Source organism: Protopterus annectens, chromosome 3.part0, assembly GCF_019279795.1.
Source record: "Protopterus annectens isolate FY-2018-M chromosome 3.part0, PAN1.0, whole genome shotgun sequence".
NCBI classification, from domain to species: Eukaryota; Metazoa; Chordata; order Ceratodontiformes; family Protopteridae; genus Protopterus; species Protopterus annectens.
Window position 1 is genome coordinate 1,196,894,987 of NC_056731.1, and position 24,050 is coordinate 1,196,919,036.

Consider the following 24,050-nt stretch of genomic DNA (forward strand, 5'->3'; position numbering starts at 1 on the left):
TCGGAGTCTGTATTCTACCAGAGTCATGTGATCAAATGTGTTGTCATTCTATAACCAGCACTAAGGGGATGAAACTTACAGATCAGCTTGTTTTGTTGTGTTTTTCTTTGGAACCTGATATAAAAATCTATGACAGTTGCCACAGCCAGATCAGTTGTAGTTAGTCTGAAGTTGGAAGATCATCACCTTGCCTAATGATAGTAAGCTTCTCAACATCTCATCTTACCTTGCTGAATTAATTAAGTTTGCTGGAGAGCAGTTCTTTTCTAGACAGTCCAGAATCACAGTAAGATTAGCTAAGTATTGTTTATCCTGCATCTGCTTGAATCTGTCCAACTGTGTTATTTTTATTTCTCCTGTGATTGAATCTCTGATGTTTATTGCACTTAAATATTTAATATTTTCATGTTTTCTACTTTATTATTTATTATTAAATATTTTATACCTTTTATTATGGCTGGTCTTTTAACATCTTGAGAGTATTTGTGCTTATTCTAGTGACACCTTGTCCACTATGAAAAGCCTTGCTGCTTGGGTTACACTCTACCATTTATGTTAGTATTGATTTTACTCAGTATAATTGGTTAACCTTGTAAGAGCCTAACAGTGGCTGGCTGGTGGCAGCATTGATACCTTATTATCTGGGCATAAGGAGGCACAGCTAGTAAATCTATGCCAGTCTTTCCCAGGAGTGTGTGTATGTGAAAATCAAATACCCAGGTGTGGGTGTGTCAGTCACTTGGAACTGCTCTTGGGGGAAATTGTGCTTGATGCAGAGAGCTGCATTTGAAAATACTGAGTAAGTCCATCCCTGTTTTAGTGACCATCTCTCACCAATGTCAGTGGTGAGGATTGAGGCTCCTTGATTACTGGCCACAGGGTAGAGAGGCCGTCATATATTGATGGCAGTGGTGGGATATTAATTGAACTTCAACAGCATGTGGGCAGTTGTCACTGAAGGTGTCTGTGCACTCAACAGGGACAAGGTAAACATTCAGAGCTGCTTTGTTAAAACAGTTTTATTGTTGTTAGTTTAGGTTAGTCAGGAAAGCAGGCAAATATGTCAGCAGAAGATTATGGTAAGCTGACAAAGAACCATTTAGCCAAGGTGTGCAAAGCCAAAGGACTGGTGCATGCTATATGTACTAAAGAGGAAATGATTTCAACTTTAATCACAGCTGCAGAGCAGACCAGTAGCTAGGAGGACAGCCAATCTGGTGTTGGGGATGTGCAGTCTTCAGGAACAGGACAGTTCACCTTTTCCTCAGAGGACTTAAAAATCCATCTGGCATTAGAGACTTGACCAGGAGGCCAAACCTTTGGAGTACAATGAGAGTGACGTCTGGAAGCTGAAGAAAAGTAGAAGCAGCTTCAGCATGCACTGGAGGCTGAAGAAAAGGAGAAGCAGCGACAACATGAGAAGGAAATGCTGACCATTTGACAGGGTCATGGAGGTCATGGGGAAGGGAATAACCAGACCCCAGAAGCAATAAAGGTCAGCAAGTTTCTTCCACAATTTGCAGGGGGGATGACTTTGATAGTTTTATTCATATATTTGAAAGAGTATGTTAACAGTATAATGTTGACCAAGAGCTCTGGGTACGGTTCCTGACCCCCTTACTCCATGGTAAAGCTGTAGCAACTGTTTTTAAATTGTTTCATACTGATTGTTTAAACTATGATAGAGTGAAACATTGTTGATTGAACTATTATAAGTTAACACCTGAAATTTAAAGAAAAAAGGTTTGTGAATACAGACAAACACTTATTTCCATAGGTGGGTGAGTGGGTGTCACGTCACCACTTTTGAAAGACCGGCAGAACTTTTGGTGAGGGAACAAGCCCTTAATACTTTTCCTGAGGACATGAGAATCTGGTTGGCAGACCAAGAGTATAACTCTGCAGATGAGCTGGGGAGAAAAGGGGATCTCTACTTAGCAAGCAGGACATCACTGCACAAGAAGGGGATACCCAGTGCTGCACATAGATATAAGGGAACCCATGGTGGGCAGCCTAAACCACCTCAACAGAGTCTGCCGGTAACAGGGGAAGCCACAAGTTCAGATACATAGACAGAATTAGGGGCTAGATGTTTTAAATGTAACCAGAGGAGATGTGTAGCATACAAATGTCCACTGAAGCAATGTGGGGAACAAAAGATGAGGGTGCCAGCTAGTGAGAATAACTGTGTGACAGTAGTAAGTTGTTTGGGGACAACAGGGGTACCAAACTATCACTGGAGTTTGCATCCTGTGTTAGTGGATGGAAAACAGGCCACTGCTAAGAGAGACAGAGCCTCTGACATAACCATTGTGAAGTCTACAGTGGTTAAACAGGTGCAATACTTGCTTGGAAAGTCCAGTCCAATCAGAGCTTTAGGAGGAATCCCATTACAGACACCTTTGGCCAGGGTTCACCTTGACTGGCAGGGTGGAAAACGAAGCAAGCAGGCAGCTGTGTTGGAGGATATTCCTGCAGATGTCTTGATATGGAAGGATTTTGATAATACAGTACCTTGTTTGCATGCAGTCAGGCTTTGAGATAGGCATGTAGGTCTGGTAGGCTGGGGGAGTTCCAGACAGACCCTGCACCTGAAGCTTGGGCTGGTGATGTGGCTATGCCAGGGAGGGAGCTACTGTGTAGCAGTGAATGGGAGCTACTGTGTAGCAGTGAGCCTGAAAGTGAGCCACAGCTGCTGGTAGGTACTGATGTTCCTGTGGACAGGGTGACTGCAAGGAGAGAGGTGAGTGGTAGTACTCAGGCTGACAGTTAGGCACTACTGTCAGAAGATACTAGGCTTCCTGTGGAAGGGGAGCTGGAAGGGGTCATGATAGGAGACTTGAGACAGACTCAGCTATCAGAACCTACCTTATGAGGCTTAAGGGAGTAGCTGTGGATGCACCTGATGCTCAAGTAAAAGGGAGTCTGTATACTGGAATAAAGGGTTACTGTACAGAGAATGGAACCCTCAAGCAGGGCTAGAGGGTGAGGTAATACTGCAGTCGGTAGTTCCCAGAGTCCACTGTCTGGCACTTCTAGCCATAGCCCATGACATTCCTTTTGCAGGTCATATGGGCTTAGAATATTTGTGAACAACTTACAATATCCCCGCAACCACTGACAGCTTTCATAGAGGCTAAGCAGTTCTGTCTGTGCCACTTGATTGTTGAGATATTCATAGAAATATGAAATTTATGACTATAAATAAATTCTATATGAGCAGTAATTAAAATACTGAAGTATCAGACTATAAGCATAACTTTGTTAGGCAGATGAATGCCACAAGATGTTTGACATACTATTTTGTTTAGCCCAAGACCATAATGAGAAGTATTAGCTCTGTGTTTAATTTCAGTAAACAATTAAACTAAGAGACGTAAGCTTTTGTATTCTTTTCTTGCAGAAAAATACCTTAGGTGTTTAGGCAAAACATAAATAAATATTTCATCATAGAGCTGAAGTTTACTACTTTGGAAGGAAATGAAAAAAATATCCATAAGAGAGCTTATGTCATTAGTCTGTAGTCACTGGTCACAGAAAAATGATTTTTTTTTTACATTTCCATCACTCGCAACGAGCACAAAAGTACTTTACAATCAACAATATATATAGAAAACCTTCATTTTCAAATATATATATTTATGTGGAAAACATTGCTATCCCACACAAATGAAGGTGAACATTATCAAGAGCAAGGCCATTTTACATCAGAGGATGGCATTTTCTTAGAAAAATTTTTTTTATACTGTAACTATGACAAACACTGTAGAATGCATCCTCACAGAAGTATAGCTACAAAGATACAATATAAATAAACCTATTTTATATAGGACTTCCACATTAGAATGTTATAACAACTCCAAAAGAAGCAATTCTACAGTTTCTGTTTAGACTATTCTTTGGATAGTTCTGTTATTAAAAAAATATATTTTAATAGACTGAATTTTCTGTTTAGACTATTCTTTGGATAGTTCTGTTATTAAAAAATATATTTTAATACTCTGAATTATTGCTCAAGTCCAGAAATTTTAGAGTGTTTGTTAAATGAAACATGAAATATGAATTACAATCCATTCTGCGTTATGCTTTCTTTCAGGTGAGGAGCCAGAAGATGCAGATTTTGACATGCCGAAGATCTATGAGCCAGCAGAATCATTTGATCAGCTGAAAGATCGCCTGAATATGTTTCTGCAGCTGTATAATGAGAGCATCAGAGGAGCAGGAATGGATATGGTCTTCTTTGTAGATGCAATGGTTCATTTAATTAAGGTACACAGTCCTCTGCTAAAACATTCAGAGCAAGTGTAGCACATGCAAGTCGTATTAAATTCATAAGTTATGATGCCTCTATGTGACCTAGTGGCCTTCATGGAGCTTTATTAATGCCATCCAATGACCTTATTTTGTTGTATGTGTGTGTGTATTAAGGTTATGATTGCAGATACCTATTAAGATAGTTAGCTTTACTTCAATAGGCTTGGTAGAGATTATTTAATATACCTCACTTGCTGTTTCATTTTGTTAATATTTATTGTAAGTATAAGGCTACTCATTCTAGTTATAGCTCCTCCATGTGTGTGTGTTTGCAGTATGTATGGATTTTCAAACAGAACCATGTCTGACGTTGCCATGAAGACAGCACAAAAATCATTTGGTTGAAGCCTAAAGGCCACTAAGTATAGGCAGAACTTTGGTAGACTTTCAGAATAGCTCTTTTCTAAACATTGCATTGTCTTTGTTATTAATGTGTCCATGCTGTAACTGCACAAGGGGTTTGGTCTGAAAAATACATAATGCAGCATTATATTAAATGATTAGGTAAACTTGTGCACCTTTGGTCTTGTGGCTAGACATACCCTTTGTGACCATTTTATCTATAATGATAATAGGTTTTCATAGTGAAGTTTCCTAGCTGCCAATGTTCCTTCTTAGATGTTTAATTATGTTATCACATTATTTTTAATTGCACATTTGTTTTTGAACAAGTTATGTTTCTTTTCCCCAACTTAGCTTTGTAAACATTTTCACACTAAAAGAGAGGCTATTATTTGTTTATTTATGTATGTATTCATTCATTCATTCATTCATTCATTCATTCATTCACTAATTAATTCACTTTGTTAACCAGGTGATAGGGCTGCTTCACAGACCAGGTCAAATAGGCAGATGCAACTTTGTCAAAATTTTAAATTACAAATATGAGCTGATGAACCCTACTTTGCTATACACTGAAAAATAATAGTTGTATACTATATAAACAATACTTAATGTTACATTGAAAGTGAAAGGGTATAATTAATCAAATAGTGAGAAAGTAGTACTTAAAAAGGAAAGAGAGCTACATAGAAATTATAAGACATATAATCGATAGTTCCAGAAATAAGATTTGTCAGCCTATTTGTGCATATGATCGATAGTTCCAGAAATATTTGTTAGCCTATTTGTGTAACTTTGTTGGGTATCTAGCCAATGTAGAAACAAAAGACATTACATTTAGGAAGCTGAAGTAGATTCATTTTGAGGATACTGTAGTCCCCTGGTAACACTAAGTGTGAATTTTCTAACTGTCTTGGCATCTTTTGCAGATGTAATTCTGTTGCTCAAAATACAGTTTTCTTCATATTTTATTATCAATAACTGTTTTCATAATTTGATTTTAGAGAAGAAAATCCCAGACAAGAAAGGTGTCCACAATGTTTAACGATTTTATGCAACTTATAAACTGCATCCTGCATAGTTTTATTACATTATGGTAAATCTCTTATTTTTAGCAGCATAGCTGCTGCTGGAAAAGTCTAAGAAGGTATATTTGCTTTTGTTCTACTAATTTGAAAGTAACATTAACATGGTTAGAGTTAATAAGGGAGTTGAATAACTTCTGTGGCAGACTATGAAAACACACTTTTGTAGATATAGTGTCTGGAATATTGTTCCCCATTGTCTTGCTTTTAACTTGATTGTACTACATTGCTTTTGCTGATAGAGTCATTCAGAAGATGAATGTTCTTATTCATGGCGCAATAAATTGCTCAGTGACTTTTTTATGAAGTAGCTGAAATGTCCCGGTAGTATTATATTATTATTAATGCCTGAATTTTCTTCAGACAGTCTTTATGATTGCTTTTTACTAAGAATGGGGCTCTGTAGCATACTGTGATGGTGATGTGTAGTAATTCTCGATGTTCATCATACTATTACTGCAGTAGCCTTAGCTGTATGGGTTATATCCTGTTAAGGATGTAACAGCCAGCCAGCTTCCAAAGCTTCAGGGCAACTTCCATGAACCCAAACCATTTGTCAGCTCAAGCTGAGCTAAAGAAAAAAAGCAGTTTGGGTGTTAAGCCCCCATAGCTTTCCTGCTGCTGAAGAGCACTTCTCTTGTGGACTTTAGAGGATCACTGGTTGATTAATGCTTTCCATTGCTGGGCAGGTACATTTCTTTTAGGGGGAAAAAATTCCACGTTTTAATTATATGACTGAAACTGTACGTCTTTAATAAAATTAATTATATTAAGCTGGGCAAAAGTGTTTTTAATGACTGTCATGTGACTGTCATGTGACTTTTGTTTACTTTTAAACAGGAACATTACGTTTTACTTTTATGGAAAAAAATCTTTAATTTAAAACTACCTTTTCCTTGGTAAAAGTTGTCTTATTTTACTTTTTGGGGGCTGGGGTTTAAGTGTTTAAAATATGTTTCACTCTGTTTTTAGTGGAGAAAGTGACATTTTTTGCTTACCTGTTTATGGACTACTGTTGCCAGGTTTCCTGGAAATCCAATATCTTTTTCAGCTTTACACTGGAACAACATACTGGTTTCTTGTTTCTTTCTTCTTTCAACCACAAAAAGAAGAGTATTAATAAACAGCGTTTGCCACCACAGCAGGCTACTAAAGTCCCTCAGTCGTCACTCTGCTGTGGTTGTTTCTTGTCCCTTAAAACAATCATCTTTTTCCTTGGCTCCCTTTGGTGTAGTTCCTAAAAAGACAATGGTAGGGTGGTGTCAAAAAGAAAGGTATCTCCCAGAATAAATGACAGTCTTAAGTCTGAATGACTATCTTTAAAATCCTTTCACAAATTCACACCCTGGCAAGGTTTTATTCCTTCCCAAAAATCCGAACTTCCATAGTGTCAGACAAATGAATTCTTGAAGTTGTTTATCACACATACAAGTGGCAGCAGGAATCTCTCCCTCACTTCCAAGAAATTTACCCTCATCTGACAGATCATACTTCTCTTTTTTCATCAATCATTCTCCACCTGCTGACTTGGAGAGTGTTAGAAGCAGCCTTTCCTCCTCTGTTAGGAGACTAGTTTTATTCAGGAATGTTTCTGGTGCTAAGGAAAGATGATGTGCAGATACCAGTTCTGGATCTTTCCTTTCTAAACCACTTTGTGATAGCTGTCCAAATTCAAAATGTTATCTTTGCACGTCAAAATAGTTGGAGATGAGTGCAAAAACCAACTAGTATTCCACAAACAAAAGCACTCTGAAGGTCCACTAATAAAACAGGCAGCGTATTTCATGGGCAGAAAGCTTTAATGTGACAATAAATGCACTTAACACAAAAACACATGAACACTCTACACCATAAAAACAGCGTTTTCATCCACTGACTTCAAGTGTGATAAAACATTCAAAAAACAAACTCAATCCCTTTTATACAAATACCTGTCCAAAACCCTCCAGTGATGAAGTCAGTGGATGAAAACGCTGTTTTTATGGTGTAGAACGTTTGTGTGTTTTTGTGTTAAGTGCCTGTGTTGTCACATTAAAGACCATGAAATATGCTGCTCGCTTTATTGGTGGACCTTCAGAGTGCTTTTGTTTGTGGAATACTAGTTGGTTTATTTCGGATTTCTCGTTTTGATTTTGGAGATGGAAGGGTCTCCATGTGCAGCGGGAGCTTCTGGGCTTAGAGGCGGTGAATGTGATGAGGTTTCATAGCTCAAGCTTTACCTCAAAACACAATGGCTGTGCCCCTGTACCAACCCTGACTAACATTATTTCATGTTCATCTGACGTACTTCACCCCAATCTAAATTCACTTTCTTTTCAGCTATTTCCATTTCCCTCTCTATGCAAATGTTATTAGATACTTCTTGCTATCTTGTTCTACAATACTTTCTTCACTCCATTACTTTTTATACCACTTGTTTATTTTTATTTTTTTATATTAGAATTTAGTTCTTAACAGTTTTTATACTTAGCATCAGTAAAGTTTTATAAGTGGAGCTTATCTCCCCGGGCCTCTACTGAAAATGGACATGTATCCAGCTAGACTAGCCCGGTCAACAAATGTAAAATAAAATAAAATAAAATAAATAGGTTCGGTTCATACTAGGCTATCTGCCCTAGGGCATTTATAAGCCTAGCCAGAGTGTGTGTGGCTTTCACCACCCCTTAGGATGAGAATACTATACCCATTTGTTTGCTGTGCCTCTGTCCAGCAGTGATACAGAGATGATTCCCGGGGTAAACCTACGATCTCCCATCCACTCGTCAAGATTTCTCTTGAACAGAGTCAGTGAGGGGCTCTGCCTCACATGGACAGGGATTCTGTTCCATAGTGTAGGGAGTCTCTGGGTGATGAATCTGTCCCTCCAGCACATCCTATTTATATCCGTGTTGAGGTTTAAGGCTCTTGCTCTCGTGACTCTGGTGGATTTGGATTTTTTGAGGTGGAGCATGTCCATTAATTCCAGGTTGGACATGGCCTTGTATGTCAGGCACAGATCACCTCTGAGCAGACGGTATGCGACTGAATAGAGTTGGGGTTTCTTCAGTCGGGCATCATATGACATATGTTTGAGCCCCTTTATCCTTTTGGTGAGGAACTTTTGGGGTCTTTCCAACTGCTGCAGGTGTCGGGTAAGGTACATTCCGAATGGGGCGTTGTACTCGATCATTGGTCTGATAAGTGAAGAGTACAGGGGTACAATGACCTCTCCTGATCTGGATGTGAATCCCTTCATGATCAGGTGGGCAATGTAGAAGGTCTTCCTAACCACTTTGGCAATGTGAGTGTCAAAAGAGAGGTTACTGTCAACTTGGGTCCCCAGGTCCCTGATAACTTCTTCCATGTTTAATGGATTACCACCTATGTGGTAATTAGGGGTTACCTTGTTTTTCCCAAAGGGTATGGCTATACATTTTTTGGCATTTAGCTTAAGGCCATGGCACTGGCACTGGCACCAGTTATCCATTTCTGTGAAACCTCTCTGGAGGATGTCTGTGTCTGAAGGAGTGTCAGTTATGGTGCCCAGTTTGCAGTCATCTGCAAATTGTGTCAGCCACAATCCCCCTATGTTTGCCTGCACTTCAGAAAAATAAATGCCGAACAAGAGGGGGCCCAGGACTGAGCCCTGTGGGACACCGCTCGTGACCGGCTTAGAGTCTGACATGGCACCAGCAACTCTAACCCTGTGTGTTCTGTCCTTGAGCCAGTTTGCAGCCCATCTTGTGACATATGGGTTTACATCTAAGCTGGTGAGCTTTTCTATGATGCCCGAGTGGGGTATTGTGTCGAACGCTTTTGCTAGTTCATGGTAGGCTGTGTGAACTGCCTTACCCTCATCAATGGCCTTAGTGACTGTTTCGAAAAAGTCGACCAAGTTCAAGAGGCAGGATCTGCCCTTGACAAAGCCAAATTGGGTAGGATCCAGTGTCTGTAGGTCCCCAATGTCTTTATTTATGAGTTCCATTATGATCCTCTCCATAGCTTTGCAGACAAGGCTCGTTAAGCTTATGGGGCGGTAATTTCCAGGGTCCGTAGAAGCACCGTCTTTGTGGAGTGGGACCACAGTTGCCGTACGCCATTCTTTTGGTACGTATCCTGTAGTAAGGCTAAGATTAAACAGCAGCCTTATGTGTGGGTTTAGTTCCTCATTGAGTTCATGTAGCACACAGCCGGGGACACCGTCCGGTCCCATTGATGCTGTGTTTTTTGCTTTAGAGAGAGCAGCTCTCACCTGGGCATCTGAGATGTTTGGGAGGCTAGACTCTGGTGGGATAGATATTTCTCCTTTTGGGGGGGAGGGAGAAATTTGCACTGAACCTGTCTGCCAGTATGTTGGCAATGTCTGTGGGTTCAGTGATTTTTTTATCATTTTGGAGTAATTCTGAGCATATCTGGGAGTTTCCACCCAGGTTTCTAACATAGCTAAAGAAGGCCTTATGATTGTCTTTTGTGTCATTAGCGATTTTTCTCTCAAAGTTGGCCTTGGATGATTTTATGAGTGATTGTAGTTTTTTGCTAGTATTGATCAGAGATGCCTTCCCTTTTAGGGATTTTGCTCTGTCATGTAGTAGCTTTCTCCTCTTGTTGTAGAGTTTGTTTATGGCTGGGGTCCACCAGACTGGGCGCCTGCCTTTGGTGGAAAGGGTCTTGATTTTATTAGGGATTGCTTGATCCTTACATTCCTGGAGGTGCTCGTAGAAGGCATTTGTAAGGGTTTCAGCAGCGTGGGTTGTGGTTTCCACTGGCTCGGGGCCTTGAAGGATACCACTCCAGTCTTAAGAAGTGTGAAGTTTGCTTTTGAGAAGTTCTTCACTGTGGTCTTTTTTGCTGGGTGTGGGGGCGGGATGTGGATCTCCAGTGAGATTAATTTATGGTCTGATCTCACCAATGAGGGATATACTTCGTGTGGAGCATTTTGTCCCCATGTTTGTGATGATCAGGTCTAGTATATTTTCTCCTCTTGTGGGAATGGTGACTAGTTGTTCCATAGCATCTGAGTTTATGAACTCCAGGAACCTTTGGGCTAGGGTATTGGGGCTTGAGTAATGTTCCCAGTCTATGTTTGGGTAGTTGAAGTCACCCAATATGATGGTGTTTGGAGAGACATTCATACTCTCCAGTGTCTTCGGGAAGGCTGTGTGGGTTTCCTGAGTTTGAGAAGGTGGTCTGTAGCATGTTACAAACTGTAGGGCAGTTTTACCTATGGTTAATTGCACCTGGATGGTCTCCGATGCTTTGTGCGTTGCCACTAACTTGGAGGTGTGGGTATCCTTTATGAATATGGATACTCCCCCTCCTTTTGTGGTTCGGTCCGGATTTTGGGGCCGGAACGCATGATATGAGGTATAACCTGATAGTGCTGGGGTGCTGTCAGGAGCCTTGAACCAGGTTTCAGTCACAGCACAGACATCGATGTTCTCCATACTGAGGAGGGCTTCGAGGGCGTGCATCTTGAGGTTTAGACTTCTGGCATTGAGCAGTATTACCCTGGCATTGAGCAGTATTAGTATTCCATTTGTGTTTTCTAGGGCGGTAGGTTTATCATTTGAGCCTTGCCTAAAAAAGGCACTATGGGGGTGGCAAGAGCCTTTGCCAATATCCGGAAGCCCAAGGGTGACAGGTGCAAGCCATCCCTTGCGAAGCAGCGTGGCTTGTCAAGCATGTCATCCCAGGCAGACAGACATTGGATCCCCTTAGAATGACACCAGTAATTAAGCCAATTATTAAAGCTGATCATTTTGTCTCTGTATTGTGCCATCATTCTTGGTGAGGGTAGGATACTGCTCAGGGACAGGGTCATACCGGCCTGGGCTACATAATCTGAGAGCTCCTCTATGTCTCTTTTCATGTAGTCCAGGGAGGTACGTCTCAGGTCGTTCACACCGGCATGGACAATGACTGAGTCATACTTGTACTTGCTGTGGAGTGACCTGAGTGCTTGTGTTATGTGGCGGATTCTAGCGCCTGACAGGCAGCTTACTGTGATCTTTTCCTTGTTCAGTCTGGTGAGTGAAAATTAATTTAAATGACCCTGTAAATGATAATGGGGCAAAAGCTCATTCATACAATGAAAATATTAAATTATTGAATTATTTAATTTACAAACACAGGGCTTTGGACATAGATAATTCATATTTGAAGTTGATTGGGCAACTCTCCCAATTGTTGGAGCTTCTAACACTGATTTGTCACTAGTTAGTGATGCACCATTTATCACTTCCTGGGATTCACGAAGCATTAGGACATCAGAACAATAAGAGAATGGCTTTAGTGGATGGCGCTGGATTATCTTTGACTGATTCTGTTTGTAGTAATGAAGCAAAGGATTCGGTCAATGGGAGTTGTAATGGTTTCCCAAGGGTATTAATGAATGACAGCCAAGGAGACTTGGACAATGAAGGAGGTGCCAGTAATTACGAGCAAAATGGAACAATGATGCAAAGACAAGGTGACTATACCTCTAATGATATATATAACATGAGTTTGGTTGCTTGGTTAAGGAAGAAAATTAATTTAAATGGCCCTGTAAATGATAATGGGGCAAGAGCTCATTCATACAATGAAAATATTAAATTATTGAATTATTTAATTTACAAACACAGGGCTTTGGACATAGATAATTCATATTTGAATGATTGTATAGCGTTATCAATTGTGCCGAAGGGACTGAGCATTTGGAAATGTCCAAACAATGTGGAGGAGAACTCTGATTTTCAGCATGAACTATTAAGCCTTTTTGATAAATGGGGAATTGATTTACTAAAGGCTATGATCAGACAGAGTGAAAAAAATATGTGTACCTTTGGCATTGAAATGGTGAATGTGTGTATTATTAATGACCTATTGTTTTCCATAGATGAATATAAGAAAAAATATTTTGAATTTAGGGATCAGATAGATGGTAAATGTAAATATTTTATAAATAGAAAAAAGAGAAAAATGGAGAGGGATAGGCAGGAATATGGGAACAGGTGAAGTTATCCCATGCCAAGATCAAATAATCTACATTTGAGTAGATGGAATAGTGAATCCTGCAACAATGAGGGAGAAGTTTACATCAGTCACAGTGATAAATACCAAGAAACTGATTTGGAGACCAATGGTAGAAGGAAGTTAGGTAGTCCCTCAGCGATGCAGGACCCCTTTGAATATCCCCCCTCCAGAGGTCAGAAATGATTCGGAATCCGCAACCAGTTTACTTTCAATAGGACAGAAGAAGGTGGAGATGCACTGGGAGGTCCTAATGGAATATTCAAATGTGAATGAAATTTTAAGTGATGTGGTTAAATTAACATTTAAGGGTTTAAATATTTTTAACTACAGTGATATTGAAGTCAACAAACATTATTTTAATTTATTTTCCAGAAGTTTAAATTTTGTCCTTGTGAAAAAATGCGATGTCAGTAGAATGGTTATTGATTTAAAAATGCTCGTAAGAAAGAAGAAATTTGAATTATTGTTAGATGGTAAAACCAGAACCGTGGGTAGTGGAGAAATCCTTGAAAGGAAGAGTGTTTGTAACCCACCTCTGCACCCTCAATTAAAAAATGTGGAGGTAGTGATAGAAAAGGAATTGAGGGAAAGTGTGCATAAGAACAGGTTCCCCCTTAATTTGACTAAAGTAGAAAATGAAAAACTACAAGAATTTAGGAACAATCAACAAGTAAGAGTAATGAAACCAGACAAGGGTGTAGGAATCAAATATTATATATGATGTATAGATGCTGGAAATACTACGGGATGAGAACAAATACACAGATGTATCGATCAATGAAATAAATATTGCCTCCAAGTGGATTTATGTTGCATTATATGATTTATTGTTGGAAGGGGTAATTGATAAAAGAAAAATATACGTCCGGTATCACCACAGCTCTTCAGTGGTATCAAAGACAAACATTTCAATGGAAATTCACTGTAAAACTTCAGAAGGCTTCAAAACCACTTTTAAAATCTCAGTAAATACCATTATTGCACACTAGATGGTATCAAAGACAAACTTTTCAATGGAAATTCACTTGTTGTTGTGTCTTTCGGCTTATCCTGGTTAGGGTTCGCCACAGCGGAACTCCGATCCGTTAATGTTTGGTAGTGGATTTTTACGTGCCGAGTTACCAGCCCTGACGCACAACCTTCAATGAAGGCACTCCCATTCATGCATGCCTCCACACAGAAGACGTTCTAGCTGAGAATCGAGAGCAACAACGTCTTGCTGTGAGGCGATCAATGGAAATGGAAATTCACTGTGAGTGTTAAATAATTCAAGATCTACTTTGCTTCTCAAATGTATATAAAAAAATATATATATAAAAAGAATACATTCTGAAACAATTATCTACTGTGATATTTTTCTTTGATACCATCTAGTGGGCAACAATGGTATTTACTGAGATTTTAAAAGTGGTTCTGAAGCCTTTTTGGCACCTTGTTTCATTTAAATACACTCTGAAAATTGTCATTAGCTATATGTCTGAAGAAGGGTTTGGTTAAAATCCGAAAACACTTACATTGTTTGAAACTACTGTGAAGAATAAAGGACTGTAAATTGAAGAACTGTGGTGATACCGGACATATATTTTTCTATTATTTTCTCTGCAATTTGCGTGGCTGGTACCTTTGCCCTTGAAAATTGCTCTTGGAATTATTGTAATTGATAAAAGCATGTTGATTTTTTACAATCTAAGGGTCCCTTCTGTATTTGGGATACTGAAGGTTCACAAAAACATTCATGATTCACCCCTGCAGCCTATAGTCACTGCAGTGATCAGTAATGGCCCCTCTGGCAAGATACTCGGACGTTAAACTAAAGGGTTTGGCAATGAGGGGAGACATATATTTGAAGGATTCCTGTGATTCTTTAAGGAATATTAAGCAGGAATTACTCCAAGAGGAGGTGATGTTCATTACCATTGACATAGTTGATCTTCTTGGATCGATACCACATAAAAAAGGACTTGAGTGGTTTGAAGAGGCCTTGAGGGATGAGAAGTCTCTAACCCCAAATGAATTTAATATATGTACACAACTTATTGAATTAGTTTTGAAAAATAATTTTATTTATTTTCAAGGAGATTTTCCAGCTGATTAGTGGTATGGCTATGGGGGCAGGTGTGCCCCGACCTATGCTAACTTGATTTTGTCTGTTTGGGAGGAAAAATATGTCCTTAATAGCCAATACAAGGACTGCTGGATATTCTACAAATGCTTTTTGGATGACATTTGCATTTTTTGGACAGGGACATTCCAAAAAGTTTTTGAATTTTACCAATATATCACAGAGTCAAGTATCTTTTTAAGGTTTACTTATATAGTATGGTTTGAAAGTGTATAGGAAGAATACATATTCTAATTCCGTTCTCCATTTCACTAGTGCTCACCCATACCACCAAAAGAGAGGCATAATTAAGGGGCAATTTGTGAGAATCATCAGTAAGATTACCTCGGTTGAGAAGGAATACAAAATATGTTTACTGGTCGGGGTTACCCTACTGACCTGATTCATGAGTTAATGAATGAAGTAAAGAGGAATGGGGAGCAAGTATGCCCTGATTTTAGGTGTTAGGGAAGTGGTCTTAATAAATTGTACAAAGTATTTATTGGTTTGACCACTAGATGGTGAAAAATCACTGTCTTTGTTAATCTGTGGGCAGGGGGAAAATGTTTATTAAAAAATATGTATTTTTTAGAATGCACCAAAGTTTAAGTATAAGTTTTAAACAGTGTATTTCTATTTAGATGGCTGTTTTTATGTAATTTGAAAATGGATGGGTATAATAATGTTAATACATATATATATATATATATATATATATATATATATATATATATACTTTATAACATTATTTATATATTGATAATATGCAGTTCTTATGTGTAAAGCTGATTTTAATTGATTGATGGAGGGGAAGACTTTTGGAGGGTTTTGGATTGGTATTTGTATAAAAGGGACTGAGTTTGTTTTTTTGAATGTTTTATCACATCTGATGAAGTCAGTGGACAAAAACACTGTTTTTATGGTGTAGAATGTTTGTGTTTTTATGTTGTGTCTTTATTGTCACATTAAAGCTTTCAGCCTGTGAAATATGCTGTCCGCTTTATTGGTGGACCTTCAGAGTGCTTTTGTTTGTGGAATCTTTGCACAACTTATACCTCTCAATTCCCATTTGACTTTTCTAGTGACCATAGACTTAAACATTGGTTGTCATCACACTCCTATAGCCCCAGATTTTCAGATATGTCTTAAGGTTTTCTGTGTGTGGATCTCACTTTCAGTTCTCTGCGTTAGCCTTTTTGACTATCCACTGCTCCAAGGATATTCACAAAGTGTCGAGATCTATTGATAACCTATTGCAGACTGCAAGATATTCACATTTTCCCTTACTTAGCTGACTTATTTTACAGTGTCTTTTTCAAACTATCAGGAATCTCTCACTTGAGTCAGAGGTATACACATACTGGAGGTCCAACTGAATGTACAAATGCCTTGTTTAACTCCTCAGAGAATTTTTTTCCTAGGGTGTCTCCTAGATACCTTAGTTCAAAGAACTTTTCTTCACAGAAAAAAGTAGATCTATTTCTAGATATATACCTGAGGTTTTCCATCTGAACCACTGTCTCAGCAGTGGATTTCCTCAAGATTGTAAGTCTCATAGCATCTATGATTCTCATGATTTTTCTGGCAAGACTGTAAATGAGAAAAATTCAAAGGTACTTAAAATGTGTATGGGCCCAACATCAACATCCCCTGCCTTTCCAGATTCCTGTTTTGGGGTTTGTGAAAAGGGAGAGACCAGTTTTATCAGAATCCATGTCACCTATTTTCTTTTCCATTTCCAGCACAGTTTGTAACAGTAAACACATCAGCCTTTGCTTGGGGGAGGAGTATCTATGAGGATAAACGAGTAGGGTCTTTGGAACAGAAAAGACAGACTAAAACATAAAAGAGATGCTGACACTTATAAATGCTCTCAAATCTCTCAGTCATCTATAGTCCCTAGGACTGTTACACAGCACCATATTATGGTCAAATGTGGCCCTAGGCAGCATGATTGACTGGGCCCCCCAGTCCTACCAGTATCACATTACTTGGCTGTCTCTCCCAAACTACAATTTAATTATGACAGACAAGGTTTAAGCTCTTCATCCAGGATGGTGAACTCAGTCTGGCTAATTTAATCATATACAGAAAACAAAGAACTGTCAAAAGAGCAAAGTTAAGTAGCTGTATTAGCTTAATGAGGTCTTTGTTACCCCACTGAATGCTAAATCTGTTGCATTGTGCTTGAATATCAGCAGCTCATATCTACTCCCACAACAGTTTAAAAGACTATCAAGTGCATTAAACACCATTAAATGTGTCCATAGGAAAAAAAATATTTTTTCACTGTTGCTGGCACATGGCTTAATATACTTAATGATCACTCCTCCCTCCACCCCACTTCGGTAGATTGGGAACATAATGTATTGTCACCCCAACCTGTTATAAAACCTATAAGGAACTTAAAGAATCCTTCCTTTGCAAAACTGGATGTGAGCTAAATACCATAAATTTGAACATATTGAATCAAATCCATGTCACTGATGAAGCAACAGATGTGTTTATTAAGTCATTACTTGAACTTATGCATATATGTATCTTACAGAAAATTAGGATTAAAAGCAGACCCAATACCATGGGTAAACACTACATTTCACAAGGTTATGACCAGGAGAGACAAAAGTACTGCTCTTTTTCAAGATTAACAGTAGCAAACATTTAAATGCGACACTCAGATCACAGTTTAATGAATGCCAGCAAGAAAATTTACTGGTACATTGGAATTATTATACTTAGATAAAAAGCTAATGCTTGGGCTGTCCATTTATATTATGCAAAGGGGTCAATAACTACATGGAGGAAAAAGTAATAGTAATGCTACCACTTTATTCATCCCAATTCACCTGGGTAGAGCAACTGCTTTTCACACCAAGTTCTCACCTGTAACATCTAAACTCTGTGTTAACTTGCCAGCGCTATACAGTACTCTACCCTACACCTATAGGTAATGCACCTGACTACAGGTGCTTCGTATTCTGCTAGTAGTATAAAGTATATTGGGTAAGGTTAAAAATGGAACTCCCCAATCCCCAATTAGCCGGCACCCTCCCACATGAGTACACTAAAGATATCAAGCACTTCATAGTTATAAATGCATTTAAATTGTAAATGGGTTGTAATTTATGTAAATGTCCCAACATATTCTTGTTTGTCCCATATGTGGATTATACTTATGCAAACATGTAAGGGCTATAAATTGCCATGGCAATGCAAGGCTGTCCTGATCCTCACAGATCAACAGTCTAGTAAGTACCTATGAACCCATGGTATTCCTGCTTGCTATCTTACCTAACAGAAATATCAAGGATGTCAAAAAACAACAACCTGAAGAACAACAAAAGATTCCATTTCCTAAAAGAGGCAATCATTTTAAGCATACAGAGTGTTTGGCTAGAATAGGATTGAACTTGCTCATCTTTTAATTCCCTCGCAATCCTGTTTCCCCAAATCATTACTGAGCACTCAGAAATGACTGCAAGTAGCTTGTCCATCAAGCCAAGGCTATCCTTCCTCTTTATTAACCAAAACTATTTTATAATGAAACAGATAAACTTGCCGGTAGATTTGAGTATTCCACTGGCATAAGTATAATATTAAATACCAATAACAACGAAAACAAAATGGGCGGCCACGGTGGTGCAGTGGTTAGCATTGCCGCCTCACAGCAAGAGGTTCTCCGGTTCGATCCTCGGTTGGGGTGCCTTCTGTGCGGAGTCTGCATGTCCTCCCTGTGGTCACGTGGGTTTCCTCCGGGTGCTCCGGTTTCCTCCCACATCCCAAAGACATGCTGCAGGTGGATTGGACACTCTAAATTGGCCCTAGGTGTGTGTGTGAGTGTGCCTTCTGTGGAAGGTTGGGCGCCGGGCTGGCAACTCGACACCGTAAAACTCCACTGCCATTCAATGTGCGGACAAGGCGATCCGCTGTGGCGACCCCTAATCGGGAAAAAGCCGAAAGAAGAAGAAGAACAACGAAAACAAAATAGTGGAATCCAAGTGGTAAGTCCTCCATTGTTAAGTAGAAATAACTAAACCAAAAGACTGCTGTAAACTAACAATGGATGGAGCCAGGCATACTGGAAACTCAAGTTCCAAGCAAGAACTCAAGAAATAAGGCAGTTCAAATGATTCAGGTAGCAAGCACAAAAAGTCCAAGTATATATAAAAGCATATAAAATCTCCTTTATTGTAGTCGACAAAAGGTAAGCTTTCACTATCTAGCTTCATCAGACCATAGAACAACAACTGACACAGCCACTATTTAAACTAAACAAAGAGCACATAGCAGCCAATCATCAAATCACATCAATCAGGTCATTAATTATACAATCAAACAATGAAACAGTTCCGAATCAGGCACAGAATAAAACAAAAAGAACATAAGAAACTATTGAATTATGTAGAGTAAATATATATGCATGTTTTTATACATGCATATATATTTACTCTACATAATTCAATAGTTTCTTATGTTCTTTTTGTTTTATTCTGTACCTGATTCTGAACTGTTTCATTGTTTGATTGTATAATTAATGACTTGATTGATGTGATTTGATGATTGGCTGCTATGTGCTTTTTGTTTAGTTTAAATAGTGGTTGTGTCAGTAGTTGTTCTATGGTCTGATGAAGCTAGATAGTGAAAGCGCTTACCTTTTGTCGACTACAATAAAGGAGATTTTATATGCTTTTATATATACTTGGACTTTTTGAGCTTGCTACCTGAATCATTTGAACTGCCTTATTTCTTGAGTTCTTGCTTGGAACTTGATTTTCCTGTATGCCTGGCTCCATCCGTTGTTAGTTTACAGCAGTCTTTTTGTTTATTAAATACCAATAAACATCTTCCAACAAGGCAGCTACTGTCCAGCTGCACACGCTCAGTCTAATATATAGCCAATCCTCTCTTTTTCTTCTGCAAACTCCTTCCAGAATCTTCTTTTGTAAAGCACTTAACTTATACTTCCCTAGTCCTCAGTGGTTTATCAGAAAATCAAAAATATAGTCCAAAATCAGGGACCTTGGCATTGTGCAAAATTCTGGATGGTGCATCTTTAGCTTGCAAGTGCCAATTGTAGTCCACAATACTTACTTTTGTGAAATGGTCCATCCATTATCAAGAAAGCTATCAGGGAGAATCAGCAGTTCATTATATTTAACCTTGGGGACTCCCAAGATGGCTGCACACTGATCAACAGCTTAATTTTGGCACTCCCAGTGTGAAAAAAAGAAGCTGAGAAATAAGAGCTTGTAATTCTACCAGCTTGAGTAAAATTCAGTTACTGCCTAGTAAGTATGCTGTATGGATGTTGGCAAAGAAGAAATTTAGAGTGCCTGAAAGAAGAAGAAAAGGGGAAGAGAAAGCATTAACTGGAAAGACTCCTTCAGTTATTCAGCAAAAAGCAGTTAAAGCTTCAACTTTGGTATAAGAGATGCCTTCCAGTAATTTAGAAGAAAAAAGTTAATCAAATGTACTCAGAGGTAATTAAAATACATGAAACACTGAAGGAGTATTTTAACTTAAATAACAAAAGCCTGGACAAATTGAAGAAGCTTTAACTAGCTATTCAGATGAACTGATAAAACTCCAAAACCAGAGGTTGAAATGAAGAAAAGGTTGGCTGAGTATGAGACTTCACAAGAAGAGCTGTTTCAAAAAAATGGTAGAGTTGGAAGACAGAGCTCACAGGGGAATACCTGAGATTTTCTGATGTACCAGAAAACTGGAAGGAACAGACTGTCTTAATTTTATGAAGGCACATGTAAACAACTGGACTGGTATTCTACACCAAGATTTGTTAATTGAAAGGGCAACGTAGCATGTATGCTCCAAACCTGGCCTTGAGAAAGCAGACATAAACTGCATGTTATATAATAAAACAATGTTATGTAGTATGTTGTTAGGGGCATTTTAAATGTGGGGGTGGGGGGAGTCTTTTCTGTGATTCCTTTATATGGTAACCATAGTAAAGTAAGCAAGTACTTTTTTTAGTTTTAAGAAATATAGGCTTTACAGTGCAGTAAGAGAAGAAAGGCTGGACAAAAGCAAGTTTTAATATGCTGTGAACTTGGGCTTGTGGGTTGCAGGTGGGGTATTTCTCTTATTTTTGCAAGGGTTAATGTCTGGAGTAATGCCCTTTGCTTAATCTACAAGCAAGTAGGCCTTGAAAATAGGACAACATGATGAAAGCCATGAGAAGTGCTATGTTTCTTGCATATGCAGTGATATTAGTTTGATCTGATTTTGTCAATTCTCATTCGTTCCTCAACTCTTGGGTTTGGATTCAATCCTCTGATCCAAATTGGCCTCTTTTACCAGCTCATGGATCACTGAAAACTCTCGAGCTCCTCCATTTATCAAAATCCCCTATTCCCTAGCATACCTCAGATCTTGTTTGCTGCTGCTTACATCTGTAGTGCATTGTAAAGGAATAAAATAATAGGATAAATAACAAAATCTGGGACTCAAAGAAAGGAACAAGGTTCCTTCACCATCTTCATTCCCTCCAAAAGACAACAAGGAGAGGGTTGGCAGAAAGGAAGTTGAGGAAGAATGAAAATGAACAACACAGATGGAACATTATGATGAGTATGTTACTTCTTTGTCTGATGTTGTGAATTTTCATTCATTACTCAACTCTTTGAATAGAGTCTCCAGCTACCTATACTCTTGGAGGACTCTAAGGAAGGACGTTCCTGAGTGCTGCTGAGTTAAATGCTGCTGTTCACTTAGAGACCAGATCAAATTTGTACTGAGAAATAAAGGTATGAGGATTAGCCCAAGTTGCAGGTGCACATATATTATCCAGTGAAGATCTAGATAAAGAAGCTAAAGAAGTTGCCATAGACCTTTTGGATTATGTCTTTGCTGGTTTGGGTAAAGGCATGTCCAATTTATTATAAACAAAGGTAGCACAATCAGTCAACCATTTGGTTAATGTTACATTAGAGACTGATTTGACTAATTTCAAACCCAAAAGGAAACACAATTGTACTGTTTTTCTAAAATTTTTGTTTCTATGTAAGTAAAACTGTAATTATCTGTGGACATCCAATAGGTGTAACATATACTCTCGTTTGGTTGAGAAATTTGGAAAGAAGACTGGCAGGTTAATAGTTTGATAGATATTGGATTCTGACACCACCTTAGAAAGAAAGGAAGGATTGGTTTGCAAGGATACTCTATCCTTATGAAAAATCAAATGAGGGGGCTTATAAGACAAGGCCTATGAAACTGAAACTCTTCTGGTAGATGAAATAGATACTAAAAGATAGTTTTCAAGGTTAAAAATTTTAGCTCAGTTTTAGCTGAAGGTTCAAATGGAGATTGGATTAAAGCTTGGAAGACTATGTTTAAATCCCAAGGGTTGAGTAGGTTCTTTAACTGGAGGTCTAAGAAGAAAAGTTCCTCTTAGAAAGACTCTGCAAAGTTTAGAGGATGCCAGAGATATTTATTCCTACATGAAAATTAGAAATGGCAGCTAACTGAACTTTAACAGTAGAAGAGCTAGCTCCTTTGAAAATTGAGGCTAAAAATTCCAGAACTTTAGGAAGAGAAGCTGAAAAGGGATCTAATTCTTTTGGTTTTGCCCAAATTACAAATCATTTCAATTTACTTTTGTAAAGTTTCCTAGTGGAAGATTTGTGGGATGATAAAATAATGTGACAGACAGGGGAGGAGAACCTAGGTTGCCTAGCAATTCATGAAACTGGAGAAATCATGCAGCCAACTTTAAGCCTGGAATATCTGGGTGAATTGAGTCTGTCAGGTGAGACAGAAGGTCTGGTGTTGGCTCCAGAGTCCATGGAGGGCAAAGAAGATGAGGCCAAAGAAAGGGAAAACAAATTTGATGAGCCCATTAAAGGCCAATGAGGATTACTGTGCTCTTCAACTGAGATACTTTCTGAAGAAATTTGGGGGTTGGAGTAGCAAGGGATAGGCATAAAGGAGACTGGAGGGCTAATCGTGAAGTAGATTATCTTTCAGTGACTCTCCCAGTGGAGAAATGAGGGCAAAGAAACTGGTGCACTTGTGGTTGAGAGGAGATGCGAAGAGAGAAGTGTTGGAAGAAATCTATATACCCTGCTGGATATTCTGGTGACTAACTTGGGCTGGCTGTCCCAGTGGTATAGTTGATTTAGGCTCAAGATGCAGAATAGAAATGAATAGACTAGGGTGATCAGAGTTGAAGAAAGTGGAGAAGTCTGATTTAGGGATAGGTAAAGCTCTCTCCACTACTTCAAATGCAGAATGCCTTGGAGAGAAGGACGCTGATGGTTCCAAAAAGACATGCTTACCCTGAAGCCAAAGCCCTCAAAGAGGTAGCCGTAGTTGAGCTATCTAGTGCTGAGACTATGAGGGGAGGAGACAGCTTCAACAGCTTTGGAGTCAACTCCAACACCTTGGATCCTGCACTGAGACTACCACTCAGAGACACTACTGAAGTCGAAAATACAAGTATCTTTGGATCCAATGGGAACGACTCCAGAATCTTTGGATCCGATGACTCCAAAACCAGTGGTCGGATTGAAGAAGGAGCTAACAAGGGAGTAGTACTAATAAGGGTCTCTGGACACAATGGGGTCAGAGCTGGGAGAACCTCCATTTTAATCTTTGCCAAGAGGAACTTCCTCATCATCCTGTCCAGATTGGCTTCAGTCAGACTTTTGGAAGAACAAGCCAAAGATGCTGTCAACAAAGGTCTCGAAAGGTGATGCCTTAGAGATCGCCCCAAAAAGAGGGAAGGTTGCCTAGAAGAAAATGAATCTGGGGCAGGAGTGGTGACCAGATTCGTAGAGATTTGAAAATGGAAAACACAGATGGAACGTTATGTTGAGTATATAACTTTTTTTATTCTCCATTAGCAAATGTTCAGTAGGAATTAAGAAGTCTGCAACTGAAAGCAGTTGTACATTCTGTTCTGTGCTGAGTGAAAAGGACAGAGATTCCTTCATGCATCAGCAGAGTTGTTTGCTGTGTTTTTTTTCCTGGCATTGCTGACTATATTTCTATGGAGATGAGCTGTCTGCAGGGGCAAGCTGTTAATCTTGAGAGTTCTGTGCATTCTTTGCTGAGGGAAATGCAAAATGTAAAGATATAAGTGCAAGCAGTTCAGTGAAAAATAAATGTCAAACTTATTGGAAAAGACTAAGAGATAGCAGCTTTCCTATCAACCTTAATACTTTAGTGCATTTAATGTAGCACTGTATAATTTA

At 38.9% G+C, this 24,050-nt stretch overlaps 1 protein-coding gene across 1 annotated transcript in view; it reads left to right on the forward strand.

The window, feature by feature from the left end:
- Positions 1-24,050, forward strand: part of DNAH5 (dynein axonemal heavy chain 5) — a 1,226,896-nt gene that overhangs the window by 365,656 nt on the left and 837,190 nt on the right. Inside the window, exon 14 of the mRNA XM_044065791.1 lies at positions 4,097-4,269. Coding sequence (XP_043921726.1) covers positions 4,097-4,269 — 173 coding nt within the window. The remainder of the gene's footprint in view (positions 1-4,096; positions 4,270-24,050) is intronic.